We start from the raw sequence: 15,487 nt of genomic DNA on the forward strand, positions 1-15,487 counted from the left end.
CTCATTAGTAACCCATTAAAGGTCGGCCTCGTATCGACGCAACTCGTTTTTGGACCGAGAACATGCTTCTCGATGAATTGCCGCTACCTGCAAAGAAACAAAAAACGAAGTTAGAAACGAAAAGTAAAAATAAAGGTGGTACCGATGAAATAATTTAAGGCTTACCTGATTCAAAGCCTGTTGCACCCCGTGAAAAAGATCCGATGCATCACTAGTACTGGCAACGTCCTCGATACCGGTAAAAAGTTCACGAAAAGGATCATCTCCATCATGAGGCATGTCTAGATCGAGGGCCCCCAAAGCTTGGGCTTCCCAAATAACCCATGCGGAAAAAACAGCGAAGGTGGGCGAGTCTTCGATTGTTGCTGCCCCAAATGAATCATTTGGAGCATTCTCTTCGGTTCGAAGGGATTCAATAAGGGTCCTTTCAGACATATTCCCCATCTGTTGGCTCCGATGGGATGTGTCTTCGATCTTCGATAACTTAAGGACTCCGCCCGAATCTTTCTCCAGTATACCCTCAGTTCGAGGCGGAGTCTTATGAAGCATCATCGATCCAGTTGTAGATGGGACATCGGTGGTTCTCTTCGTTCGGGACGCCAGCGCGGACCCATCATTTTCTTCTTCTTCTTCTTCTTCTTCTTCTTCTTCTTCTTCTTCTTCTTCGTCTTCATCCCTTAGATGCAGAACTGATTCTACGGTCAAAGGAATGGCATCCTTGTTCGGCTTACGATCCGTCCTCTTCTTCGGTTTTGGATCTTGGGAACGGAGGCTCTTTTCCTTTTATTTTCCTTCACCGGCTTTGGGACAGAGGCCAAAGTTTCTTCCTCGTGGGATAAGGGCCTCAAAACTGCATATTTGCCCAAACCTGCATATGAAAAATTTTATTAAAATATTTGGAAAGCATCTCGTTTGAATTACCAAAGAGTACGAGAAAGGGGCTTACCATGATTTTTGGCCTCCCATCGACCCTTTGACAAATCAAGCCATGAGCGCTCGGCGTTTGTGGAGGTCGAAACAAGAGCTCGTACCCAATTCTTGAGATCAGGAACTGCTCCGGGCATCCAAGGAACTGCTGCATCACAAAAAGAAGAGTATCGATGAGAAAATAAATGAAAGAACAAAATAGAAGGAAGTAACAGCAGAATCACACTTACGTTTCATATTCCACTCCTCGAGAACGGGCATCTTTTCGATCGGAAGCAAGTCTGAAGTCTTCACTCGAACGAACCTGCCCATCCAACCCTAATCCCTGTCCTCGTCAATGCTCGAGAACAGAGCCTTGGTACAATCAGATGAGATGGTCGAGGTTGAACGACATCCCCTCGATTTTGTTTACAAAATATCGGATCAAAATAACGATCCGCCAAAAAGAAGGATGGACCTGGCCTAGGGTTATTTGGTATTGACGACATAAGTCAATAATAACAGAATCGAGGGGGCCTAACGTGAAAGGATAAGTATACACATTCAAAAACCCTTTCACGTAAGTGGTGATATCTTCGTCAGAAGTAGGAATTATTATTTCTTTTTTCTCCCAATTGCAATCTTTCTTTAGCTGTTTGAGGTGCTTCTCGGTTATCGAACACATGTACCTCGATACTGGCTCACATCAGCCAGGGGACCAATGAACCTTTATCGACCTTAAAATCAGAAGTAAGAACACACGTCCCGGGAACGCACTCCTCAGGCCGTGGTCCTGCCGGTGTCTCATCGGCGGCACACTGTGAAGATGAAACTTTCTCTTTTTGAGGAATGGTTTGTGATGTTTTCACCATTTTCAAATTCAAAGGTCAGGAATAGAAGAAAGTGACAAAGATTTGGTAAATTTGAAGAGGGGATTTTTGCAAAGAGAAATCACAGATTTGCGGGTAAATCAAAGAATACGAAAAGGGACTTGGGAAATTTGGAAGATTGAAGATATAAAAATGGTAAATGATAAAAGGAAGGGTTATTTATAGGTTTAAGCAATGTCGGTTCACTATCAGCGGTGGCCGACCATCGTCTGACATGCATTAAATACCTTGAAAGACTAAATCGATGGGACAGCTATCACGTGCATCATGATCGAGCCTAATGAAAACGTCAGCTTATAATCCGATCGAGCCGTTGAAAAATCACATCGTTTCTCAGCACGTTCTTCCTGAGAAACGAGGGGACTATCTGTATACGGTCGAAATAGATTTCGGCCTTCGTACGTTTGATCGAGTTCGAAAGATAATCGATCGAAGTGAGACTTTGAAATGGGTTCCAAAGATGGTACAAACAAGCTTCGAGCCCGAAGGGGCCGATCGATGTCGAACTCGATATCATCATCAAGCTCGAATCCAAATCGAACTATGATGCAAGGTAAAGTTATCGAGCTTATGATCCAGAGACCGACCAACATTGACCCTGAATCAATTCAAGGGTCAGAATCGAACTCAAGCCAAGATCGAGAGCTCGAGTCAAGACCGAAAACTCGAGTCAATATCGAGCTCGTAGACAAGAGCTGACTAGAGGAGAGAATCTTGGCAGGAATTGTGGAAAAACTGATTTATCATGGATCTCCCACTGTGTATTTTTAATTATATCTAAAGTAAGATCTCTCTACTATAAAGGGGATGGTTATCATTTCTGTAGAGGGCAAGTTTTTTGGCTTACATTGTAATTCAAGCACCATATTCTCCTATAAGTGAAGCGTTGTTCTTTCAAACTTCTAAAATTGATTCTACTTGTTTAGTCCTAAAATTCATCTTCTTTACAATCTTATCTATTTTGCATTATTTGCAATCCATACTTGATATTTTTATTTATCCTTATGATTTGTATTAAGTTGCACCACATATCCTTAGAACTACGTACAAATTCAACTTTATCCGTTTTTCGGATAAACATTATCCACCAAGGCCTGAATAAATGGTAAAATTTGATCGCCTAAATTACACCGGATCATATCATCTTATAAAGTTACAATAGTTAAGTAATTTAATGATGTAAAAATATTTGAATAACCCTGGTTAAGTAAGAAAAATCTATATGTAAACACATCAGTTATCTATTGAAATGAGCCATATAAATGTGCTGGTTATGACATGGCAAGGAGTCAGCAGCAAACCACCTTGCTTAAAACTTCAACTGTCTGCAGCAAATAATTGGCAGCTTGTGACACAACATAGTACAAACTTTGTCATAAACCTCGTACCTTTTAAATATAATATAGTAATAATTAACTATGTAATGAAGTTTAAAAAAAAACATAAGGTTAGTAATCTAGCACCACATTAAAAGTGACATGAGAATCAGTGAACACATATATATATATATATTTCATAGGGAGCAGGTTGTGGAAATGCGATATTCTAATGTGATGTTAAATAAAAATAAAGATGCGGAGCATTTTAGTTAAACAAAAACAAATAAACAAATATTACATCCGTTCACTTTTACTTGATATGTATACTAAAAATAGATTTTCATTTTTACTTGTCACTTTACTCATATCAAGAGAACGATAATTTTTTTTATGTTATACCCACAATATTTATTACTCGTTTCAAATCATTTTCTCAAATCCAATAAAATATGCATCAATTAATATGGGTATCATGATAAATTATGCACTTTATTTATTATTTCTTAAGGAACGTGAAAAGTCAAAACGTGACAAGTAAAAGTGAGCTAGGTATTGCAGTCAAAAAGCCTTGCTCATCAACTAATGGACAATTTCCCCCTATTTCACATCTCAATCTTAACGAAACAAGGCATATACAATTAGCATAAACAACAAGTTAGAGGAATGTACTCAACAAATATATGCAGGGCTTGCACTAATTTTATATTTGTTCTGAAAACCATATATTGAATTGAGGATGTAATGTCAGTTTGCAATTTCACCGTAAGATCTTGCACCACTATGCTTTCATGGGTAATAACAGCATTACTTACAGAAGAATAGAAAAGAAACACCCAACTTTCTTATTACCCATAACTTATACATTTGGACCAACCAATAACAATAAAAATTCAAGCATTTAACAGAAAATTTAAGATTTACCAAACCAACTTTTCAAAATTGCTTCTTCATGTTCAACTCACAGTTTCATGCCTGCGAAGTTCTAAGTTGCTGCTTCAAATTTTCAACGGGGAGCTGAGAAGAAGTTTCTTTAAAGCTAACTGCAGGCGCCGATGTCATTGTTTGATATTGAGCAGCCATTTGGGGAGAAGGAGGCTGAGTGTAGTACATCTTTGTATGCGTAGGATCAGCAAAATCGTATGCATAACTGGCAGTAGTGGCTGAAGTAGGAGGAATTGACTGAGAAGGGTGATGAATCTGAGAGTAGGCCATATACTGTGGCTGATGCTGATGCTGATGCTGGCCCGAAGTGATCTGAACAAATTGTGGAGCCGCTGCACCCGCACCTCCAGTTCTGTATGTACCAGCAACTGTTTCAGGTTTAGATGTCAGAGGATTTCTAGCTGGATTGTAAGCTGCGGTGGGAGTGACCATAATAGGAGGTGTTTGGGGACGAGCAGAAGGGACTGTTTGAGAAGGCTCAGTATAATTTGTTTGTTGCAACGGCAAACTGTAACCTTGGGAAGGTTTTGCAGGAATAAAGTAAACGGGATACTGGTGCTCGAGAGCAGGGTGTTGTTGAGGATGAGTTTGGTGCTGTGAAGGGTATATAGGATAATAAGACGCCATCTGCACAGGGCCGGAAGGCGTATGCTGCATATACTGCCCCATATGAACAAACTGTTGAGTTTGATGCATTTGCTGTTGCTGATCATATTGTACTGGCAATGCATATCCAGTATCCTGAACTTGCTGTTTTACCTGAGCCCTTCCAATCGAATCGCTCATCTTCGGATCAACTGAATTACCAGAAATCCTACCACTCCCCGACTGGAATTGAACCCCTGGTTCTTGATAAAAGAAATGCCTTTGCCTAGACAATGGATTTGTCACACTACCCTCACTGCACCAAATTGAATCAAGATCCTAATTTTAGCACTAATAAAAAGGATCAGACTATGCAAAACACATTTGTCAAGCAATTAGTACGGTTTGTTTCAACATACATATATTTTAAGAATTAGTTATACGCACTACCACGGTAATTTAACCTGTTAGAACAAGTTAATTAATATTTCTTCTAAATTATCAATCAATGCTATTACTATCAAGTAAAATTACCTGCAATTACCTTTTAAGTAACATTTACTATTTTTCTACACCGTCCATGCATTAAAGTAAAGATATTAAAATAATTTACCTTGAGACTGAATCAGGGGAAGGCAAATCAGATGGAATAACAAGCTTTGGTTGCAACTGCGGAGGCTGCTGTAGCTGTTGCTGTTGCACGCCGGAAACAACCGTCGCCGGCACTAAAACAGCCGGTGCCGGCGGCGAAGATAAATCCACAAATCCTCCTTCCTCGTGCTTCTGCTTCACTACCCCAAGAGTCATCTGTGAAAATTGATCCTCAAAAATTCCACCTTTTTTATTCTCCTCGACATGAACCTTTATCGGCGGCAAATTCAAAGAAGACATCGACCCAAAAGACGACGTCGTTTCAACCATCGGAGAATCCGGGACCGATTGAATAACATCCTGCGCACTAACCGTAACATTATTTCCACCATTTTTCACCTCTAATTGTGCCTCCACGTCATCTTTAACATTTTCCACGTCATCATCCAAACCCAAAAGGTAATTTACAGACGAAGTTTCAGAAAACACCGTAGCAGAACTCGCACCATTTAAAACATTAACGAACCAATCATCGGATTTCGTTAAACTTTCTCTAACCATTCCAATTGTCTTCGATTTAATTAAATTTTCTCGAACCATTTCAACTGTATCAGTTTTGCTCGGAAATAAAAACAAACGAAGTCGAGCGACTTTAGAAGATGATGAATTATTCATATTCATACGGTCGTATTCGTCGATCATGTTTTCGAGGTCTTCATCCGAAGTAACGGAGATAAGTGAATCAAGGTCTTCATTCTGAAGCTGATACTTTAAACAAAAGGGATGGCCGCCGAGTAGGGTTTTAGAGAGCTTAGCAGAAAGGTCGGCGAGGGAGGTGTTACGGTCGGCGGCGAAAATGCGGGTTTCGCCGCCGACGTAGCAGAGAGATTTATCGTGGGGACGAGGGAATATGTGCCCGCCGTAGCTGCACATTAGTCGGAGCTTACCGCCGACAGCGGCAGCGGAGTGTGGCGGCTTCTCGTCCCAGGATTCTGTGTGGCGGGATCGCGGCGAGGAATCTGCTGAGTCAGCATAATTGACGTTTCCCGACGGCGGCACGGCGGCTGTTGTGGAAGTTGGGCCGCCTGAAAACGGTGGAGGGTCCATTAGGAAAGAGAGTGGAAAAAAGTGAGAGAAAAAGATTTGTTTTGCCAGAGAAGGATGTTTTTTCTTATAGTTCTCCAGCTGTTTCGCTAAAATTAAATAGTATAAAAATAATTAAAGAGATTAAAAAAGATTTTATATTGATTTTAGTACTGTCCTTATAATATCTAGACAAATAAATGTACTTATGTTTGAGGGCCCCGCTATATATTTTTTTTCTCTTTGGACCCCACCCTAAGGGGCCTACTCTTTCTAGTCTCCAAAATGGCACAAAGACAACTTGCAAGTTGAGATTTGAGGTTGTACGGTAAAGTTAAAAGAATGAAAGTTATAAATATTTAAAAAAACAAAACTGTGTAAAAACTTACTCCTCCGTCTCATATTAATATATATATATTTACTAAAAATAATTCTCTCAAATTATTTATTATTTTAGAAATTCAACACAAAATTAATTATTTTTTTATTTTTTTATCTTTAGTAATAATTATTCTTGAAGATACAGACAACACATAAATAGAATAAATATTTAATAAAGAGAGATTATATCTTAAGATATAAATAAGGGTAGAATAGTCTAATCTCTTTCTCAATTAATTTTTCTTAAAAGACGTGTAAAAGAGAAACACGACAAATAATATGAGACGGAGGGAGTAATATATGTTTATGCGATGAATGAGATTCCTCCATTATTAATTAAAAGTTTCGGAATTAAGTCATTTGAATAGATAATCCATTATACGCTCTCTGTTCGCTTTTAGTTGTTTACTTTAGTTTTTTCACGTCCCTCAAAAAATAATAATTGTAGTATATATTTTACCTTATAACCCTTCGTAATGATAGCATTCAAAGAGTCTTGGGAAATAATTTTGGAAATGAGTAATTAATGATAAGGGTAAAACAAGAAAAATAAAGTTTGTCTTTCTCTTGATTTGTTAAAATAGACAAGTAAAAATAAAAATATATTTTTAGTATAGTGGACAAATAAAAGTAAACGAAAGGAGTAGTTTCTAGGAAGTGTCTCCTTTTTAATAGGCCATGTATGGTACGATATTACTTTGTCTGGTCCACTTTAATTGATTTTTAGCTATTTTCACACATATTAAGAAATTTACCTTTTAACATTAATTAACAATAAAATTGATCATATTAACCTTAATTTGTTCATAAAAATATAAGCAGATACTTCAAGACTCTTTACTCTAAGGGCAACTTTGAAAAAGGGAAATTAATTCTTTCTTAATATCTGAAAAAAATTAAATATTGTGGACCATAAAAAGGTCAAAAAATTAATTAAAGTAGATCGGAGGAAGTAAATAGTAAGTTTGGATATTAGAAAATTGTACAACTATAATTTAATTGGTTGTACACAACTGATCGCGTTATTTTCTAGTTATTTATCAGGTTGCATCATGTTTGGATTGCACGACTCGTGACATCGAGACGTTAATCTTCTTTTAAAAAATATATATATTTTTAACCGCTCCAAAAATAATAGCCTATAATATATATATATATATATTCTATACATATAATATACATAATTTATACAATCTTTTTGTTATCGAATATATTAATTTCAGCCGTGCGACCAATTTTATATTTTGCCCCATCTTTAACTAGTAGATACTAGATAGGACTTGAAGGGTATCTTCAGAATCAACTGCTGTATGGACCCACTACGGATAGTAACGAACATTACCTAATTATGCTCTCAACTGTGGATGTTTTATATATTTCATTATTCTGAAGATAAAGAACTTCTTTAATATAGAGTTAGACTTTAGGCTTCTACTTAAAAAGATCTAAGTTATTGACAGGGGGACCGTTTGTGTTTAATTATTTGCGATGTTTTTTATCAAATTATCTTACTAAATATAATTGTTGTTTGAACACATATCACTACTATATAAAAAGATAGTCCGATGCACAAAATATCTCACGTTCATACATAATTCGGAGAAGAGTCGCACCCTAAGAGGGTGTGATGTAATTAGTAGCCTATCATAATGCAAGCATTAATAACTGATTTCACGGCTCGAACCTATGACATATATATATATATATATATATATATATATATATATATATATATATATATATATATTAGACAAACATAGCTCCTTGGTATACAAACATCACACACAAGGAATGATCTCCATTCACATCCTGAAATTTATTGACAGTGATGACTCATGAGTTTAGTTCTTGAAACACTACTCTTCACCCCCGTAAAAAAGCAACCCAGTGCACTAAGCTACCGCTATGCGCGGGGTCCAGGAAGGACCGGACTATAATGATCTATTTTACGCAATTCTTCACCACCATTAAAAGGACAGAGCGGTGCACTAAGCTCCATGTATAGGGTAAGATATGATATGACATGTGGCTGACTAAAAGGAGGACGCGTGAAATCCAAGATGGGATGGTTGAGGACCGAACGCCGCCACTCCGCTTGTCACCAGAAATGATAACGTTCATAAAGGTGTACTAAATGCTTTGCGCCCAGTAGCATTTACTAAGGAATATTCTACAGCATTAAGAGCGACGATCCGTTACAGAGAATTTGGCATTTATGTTCACCGTTACATCTTCATCAATGACCCTCATAATTGGCATTAAAGGATGGCATGATACTAGGACCTTTTTCCCTATGCATAACTATAAATAGTGAGCTCAGTTACCATTATAAGGGACACACGAATTTTCTCGCAAAAACATATAATCCCTCTGTTTCAAATTAGATGAGGAGCTTTCCTTTTTAGTCTATTCCAAAATAAATGACACATTTCTAAATTTGAAAATAATTCAAATTTAAACTATTCATTTTGCCCATTTTACCCTTAATGAGAAGTTTTTATAACCACACAAATGTCATGACTCCACAAAGCTTTTACCCCATAAACTTTTAAGACCACAAGTTTTAAAAGTCTTCTTATTTTTCTTAAACTCTGTGCCAAGTCAAAGCACCTCATCTAAATTGAAACGGAGGGAGTACTATATTCTATACAAAGCTTTATACAATTTCACCTTCTTGCTTTTTGATCTCATCATTGCAGTATTCGTAAATCATGTTCACAGAATCAGGACTTTATTATTTCATCTACATTCTAAGGCTAAGTATTGTGTATTTCTTCGATTATTATATTATTTCAGAATCAAATTAATTCACTTGTCTAGAAACTACGTATAAATTTAACTGTATCGTTTTATGGGTAAACAGTGGCGCCCACCGTGAGGCCTAGATAGTCGTGCAATTAAATTGATCCTTACCTTTTTTACTAACGTGTTTTGACTATTTTGTCTTAGAAAAAATCGCAAAAATAACAGATAACACTGTTAACGATGCACACAATCCTGAAATTCGAGGGGATCAGCCTCATTTCGAGAACTCAATCAGTGACACCGAAATGAGGGGAATGACGCCACGCCGGTGCATGACAGACGGTACCCTCGACAGGTTCGGGAGACAAATTCCGATGATGCCGACGAGGAGCAAGTAGTGGATGATGTGAGGATCGTGCAAGAGCAACATGCAATCATTCTAGGATGTCTCACACGGCAGTATCAGGTTATGACAGAACTGAAACAGGCGATATTAGGTGCTTCGAATAATGCAAACAAGCGCGATCTGATTCCTCCCGTTGTTCCCGCAGACCAAACAACGCAAAGAGTCGACAACAACACTCCAGGGGTAAAGTTGGCTCCGATGGGGCTAGAGGGAGTAGATCAAGTCTTAACAACGAGAACGATTCATTCAAAGATGATATTTTACGGTTCATGAGGGAAGTAAATGCCCGCATGGATCAAATCTCGGGCGCACCACCAGTACTGAAAGGCCCGAACTCGAAGAAGTATATTCAATTATCGTAAAATCCAAGTGCGACACCAGAACTAATCCTGGAGCATTTCAAAATGCCTAAAGTTCCCAAGTATGATGGAACTTCAGACTCACAGTAACATATTACCACCTACACAACGACAATTAAAGGAAATGATCTAGCTCCTCACAAAATTGAATATGTGTTGCTAAAGAAATTCAGCGAAACTCTCACGAGGGGAGCCCTAACGTGGTATTCATTTCTTCCCGAGCATTCCATAGATTTCTTTGAGATGCTCGCGGATTCTTTCATTAAAGCTCATGCTGGGGCCAGAAAGGTACAAGCCCGGAAGGCCGACATATTCAGAATCGCACAAGGAGAATCTAAATTGTTACGAGAGTTTGTTACCCGATTCCAGAAAGAAAGAATGTTGCTCCCGACCGTCCCGGATGAATGGGCAGCTGAAGCATTCACCAAAGGATTGAATCCGAGAAGTTCAGACGCTTCTCGGAAGCTGAAGGAGAGCCTGCTTGAGTTTCAAGAAACAACCTGGGCAGATGTTCACAACTGGTATGAGTCGAAGATAAGGATCGAAGATGACCAGGCCGGTTCTACATCATCGGCCAAAGGACGGGAGAAGAACATAGAAAAATCAAAAGATGACTACGACATGGATAGGCGGACTTTGAGGGGTCAATTTTTTCCCTACAAGAGTACTGAAGGCCATGGATACACGAGATGAAAGTTGTACATTTGACGTATCACCAATTGCTGAAGTTTCCAATGCCCAAAGGAATGAAGAAGATAAGAGGTGACTAACAGGCAACGAGGGAGATGAATGCAGTCTCAGTTTCCAGTAGCAAAGGGAAGGAGCGCACGACATAGCAATTACAGGAACCGACGCTTACTCCCGAGTTAGAAGAGGTTATTCCAAGGGTAGAGTCATCAGATCAATATCAGGTGCCGAGATATTTCCAATTTCCAGAAGAGACGGACGCAACAAAATTCATGGCAAAGGAACTAGAGCAAGTGGCATTATTCGAGGAATTCATAGAAAGAAAATTTCACTTGGGAACATCACTGCACCCTGAGCTCAGGTCTGGTTTTATTGAATTCCTTAAAGTTAACGCTGATTGTTTTACATGGTCGCACGAGGATATGATAGGTATCCTGAAGGAAATAGCCGTGCACAAGCTGATTTTGGATCCCAACGTACCACCGGTATGATAGAAGAAACGCCCTATTGCCGAGGCCAGGAATAAATTTGTCAAAGAAGAGGTAACCTGCTTGATTAAAATCGGTTCGGTCAGAGAGGTAAGATATCTAGACTGGCTAGCCAATATAGTAGTAGTTCCTAAGAAGAAAAATAAATTTCGTATGTCTGTAGACTATAAACATCTTAATAAGGCGTGCCCGAAAGATTTGTTTCCACTGCCAAATATCGATCAAATGATTGATGCCACGACCAGGCACGAGTTAATGTGTTTCCTTGATGCTTATTCCGGGTATAACCAAATTAAGATGAACCCGGAAGATCAGGAAAAGCCTTCATTTATAACAAATTTTGGTACATATTGTTACAATGTAATGCCCTTCGGGTTGAAAAATATCGGAGCCACTTATCAACGACTTGTAAATAGGATGTTTGAAAAGTAAATAGGAAAGACCGTGGATGTTTATATAGACGATATGCTCGTTAAGTCTTTGAATGCATGTGACCACCTTAAGCATTTGCAAGAAACATCTGATGTCATGAGGAAGCATAACATAAAACTTAACCCCGAAAAGTGCGTGTTCGGTAAGTTCCATGCGTTTCTGGTCTCAGAAAGGGGAATTGAGGTAAGCCCCGATAAAATCAAGGCCATAGACGACATCCTCGACCAATTATCAAACGTGAAAGAAGTCCAAAGACTCATAGGAAGGTTAGCAGCTTTGAGCAGGTTCATTTTCCGGTCGTCGAAAAAATGATATAGTTTTTTTACATTATTCAAAAAGAAGAACAATTTCGAATGGACGCTAGAGTGCTAGCAGGCTTTGAGGGACCTTAAGAAGTGCTTATCAAGCTCTCCATTTCTCTCTAAACCAAAAGAAGGCAAAACATTGCTAGTCTACCTCACAATTTCAAAAGTTGCGGTAAGCGCGATTTTAGTCCGGGACTGCTGCCTCTAGCAAACAAGGAGGCAGTAATGGTGTCAGAATCGACATCGGGGGTTTGGACCTTATTTACGGATGGAGCCTCAAACTTAAAAGGGTCCGGGATCGAAATAGTTTTAGTCACGCCTTCGGGGGAAACCTTAAGGCAAGTCGTCAGCATGATCCCTTTAACTAATAATGAAACAGAGTATTAAGCTTTGATTGCAAAGGCTCGAATTGGCCCGGGGACTTGATTTCGAGGTTATCGAAATCAAATGTGACTCACAGTTGGTGGTAAATCAGGTTTACGGGATCTTTGATACCAAAGAACAATGTATGCAACAATATGTGGAAAGGTCCAGGCTCTTTTGGCACGATTTCGTGAATGGTCAATCACTCATATTCCGAGAGAGGATAATGCAGAAGCGGGTGCATTAGCAAACTTAGGTTCATCGACGAAAATAAAGGGACCGGAGTCTGAAACGGTGGTACAACTGATGAGCTTAGTCCTTGATACAAATGGTTGCTATGAGATGAATTCGGCTAGTCTGGTCTGGGACTAGAGAAACGAAATAATCAACTACCTCGAGCACGAAAAGTTGCCTGATAATCCCAAAGCATCATGGGTGTTACGCACCAAAGTTGCACGTTATAGCTTCAGGAAAGTCCAATTGTATAGAAATTCTTTTCAAGGCCAGTTGGCCCGGTGTTTAGGAGCGTCAGGAGCTGACTATGTCATGAGAGAAATCCATGAAGGGATATGCGGCAATCATTCAAGCGCAGAGTCTCTTGTGCTGAAATTGGTACGGGCGAGATATCATTGGCCCTGCATGGAACAAGACGCCAAATATTTCGTACGAAAATGTGATAAGTGCCAACGCTACGCATCACTAGTACATCAACCGGCAGAACCCTTACATTCGTTTCTGTCCCTATGGTCGTTCATGAAATGGGGGATGGACATCGTCGGACCGCTGCCACCAACTCCCGGAAAGGTAAGGTTTGTTTTAATTTTGACTGATTATTTTTCTAAATGGGTGGAAGCAGGTTCTTACCAGAAGATCGGAGAACGCGAAGTGGTTTATTTCCTGTGGGAAAATATAATTTACAGGTTCAGAATACCAAAAGAGATATCATGCGACAATGGGCCATAGTTTATCGGTGCAAAGGTTACAAAGTTCCTCGAAGACTTAAAATTAAATAGAATCACATTTTTGCCTTATCATCCGAGCGCAAACGGTCAAGCGGAGTCGACAAACAAAGTGATCATTCAAAACCTTAAGAAAAGGTTGGAATCAGCAAAAGGCAAATGGCCCGAAGAGTTGCCCGGAGTTCTATGGGCCTACCGAACAACGGCCAAATCAAGTACAGGAGAAACTCATTTTCCCCTAGTGTAAGGTTCTGAAGCCCTAATCTCGGTTGAAGTAGGTGAACCCACTTTGAGAAATTCTCAGACAAATAAAGAATCGAATGACGAAGCAATGCTAATCAACTTGGAACTGCTCGAGGGATGCAGGGACTTGGCGCGTGTAAGAATGGTAGCTCAAAAGCAGAGGATAGAGCGATATTACAATCAGAGAGCCAACTTCCATTTTTTCAAAGTAGGAGACTTGGTTCTAAGAAAAGTAACACAAAATACCCGGGAACTCAACACGGGAAAGCTAGGTCCAACGTGGGAAGGTCCTTACCGGATTTTCAGCTGTCACCGGGAAAGGTTCATACGAGTTGGAGAACCATAGTGGGGACAAGTTGCCCAGCAACTGGAACGTGGCACACCTCAAAAGATATTATTGCAGATGAACAACACTCAAACAGAAAGTATGTGCTGCATTTTTTTTCCCTTCGTTCAGTTTTTGTCAAAATTAGATTTTTCTGGCAAGGTTTATAACGAGGCAGTGACAGAAAGCATACTACGAAGACAACAACAATAATACCATTGATAGCAAGGCAAACGAACAAGCTTCCACTCAGGGATTATTAGGTAATCTTTGGTTTGAAAGCAAATTCCCACCGGGAAGTTAAGTTTGCTACCGAACAGAGGTTACCCGACCGTTCACGGGCACAAACTGCCAGAGGAATGCTAGGTATTCTTTCTCTCGATAGCATGGATTCCTAAGAGTAAACAAGATATGTTACCGAGTGAAGGATTACCTAGCAATTCATTGGTGGGACCTTCGAATATACAAGACTTCCCGTGTTCCAATTCGCATTCTTCGCATTCAAACACCAGGGGGAATGATACGAGGATATGGAAACAATGACAGCCACATCAACTGGGACTGTGCAGCCAGCCCCGTAGAAAGAAGTTGTACAAGATAGCCACAAGTAATGGCAATTTCTTTTCTGCATAGCAAAATGCTTATGTAATTCCTGAAAATAGAAGGAATAAAATGAAATCCTTTTGCTTTTATCTTGTTTCTTGTCAGAACGATGAGCTAATTTTGTCATTTGAAAGTTAAACAAGTACTTCAAATATTAGTGCCATAATGAACATGAGACGTCCTCTTCAAGAGCACCGTAAACATAAGAGGACCCTCTCTTATAAAAACCCTCACGTAAAACTGAAACGTACGCAAATATTCATAGAAACCCTCACGTAAAAGGGAAACTTGCACAAAAATTCATAAAAACCCTCACGTAAAACGGATAATACTCAGAACCAAAATGCTTCGAATAAAAGGCATTCGAGACTATATATAGTAAAGCGCGATTTGAACAACATGCGCAGAATGCTTGAGCAAATGCAAAAGTTAAAGGCTTCCATGGATATTCAAACGAAAGTAAGACTCAAACGATATATGAACAAAAAAGTATGTCTTTATTCACAAGAGCAAGCCAAAACGTTACAAGTAAAAAATGAGAAAAGAAAGAAAAAGCTAAACTACAGCGCCTTTGGAACTAGGAGGAAGAGAAGTATCCGCATTGCCGGGAAGAGTAGGTGGTTCCACTGATGGCTCAACGCTTTCCCCAGTTTGGTCTTCCGCCTCATCGCCTTCCGATCCTTCTTCAGTTTCCGAAAATTCGGAACCGGAATCAGAAGAACCTTGAGCATCAGACTGCGTTGGGAGTCTATTTTTGCAGGCAACTCAAGCTCTCGGGCCTTAGCAATTTCGGCATCAACATCAATGATACCAGCTTTGGCCTCTTTCAAAAAAATTCTCCTCATGCTATACATGGAATAAGTTTTTTCAACAAT

General features: G+C 39.3%; 1 protein-coding gene across 1 annotated transcript; it reads right to left on the reverse strand.

The window, feature by feature from the left end:
• Positions 1-3,934: 3,934 nt before the first annotated feature.
• Positions 3,935-6,420, reverse strand: LOC104087923 (uncharacterized). The gene is made up of 2 exons (XM_009592501.4): positions 5,256-6,420; positions 3,935-4,958 (listed from the first exon to the last, which is right to left on the reverse strand). Exons 1-2 carry the CDS (start codon positions 6,338-6,340, stop codon positions 4,082-4,084), a joined length of 1,962 nt encoding a protein of 653 aa, XP_009590796.1. The 5' UTR covers positions 6,341-6,420; the 3' UTR covers positions 3,935-4,081.
• Positions 6,421-15,487: the final 9,067 nt, after the last annotated feature.

Source organism: Nicotiana tomentosiformis, chromosome 10 (assembly GCF_000390325.3).
Source record: "Nicotiana tomentosiformis chromosome 10, ASM39032v3, whole genome shotgun sequence".
NCBI lineage: Eukaryota > Viridiplantae > Streptophyta > Magnoliopsida > Solanales > Solanaceae > Nicotiana > Nicotiana tomentosiformis.

What these genes read in the sequence shown, in the direction of transcription:
- LOC104087923 (XM_009592501.4), bottom strand. Translation starts at nt 6,340, where the DNA reads ATGGACCCTCCACCGTTTTCAGGCGGCCCAACTTCCACAACAGCCGCC. An exon ending in TCCCCTGATTCAGTCTCAAG is followed by an intron (nt 4,959 to 5,255) that starts GTAAATTATTTT and finishes AATTTGGTGCAG; the next exon opens with TGAGGGTAGTGTGACAAATC.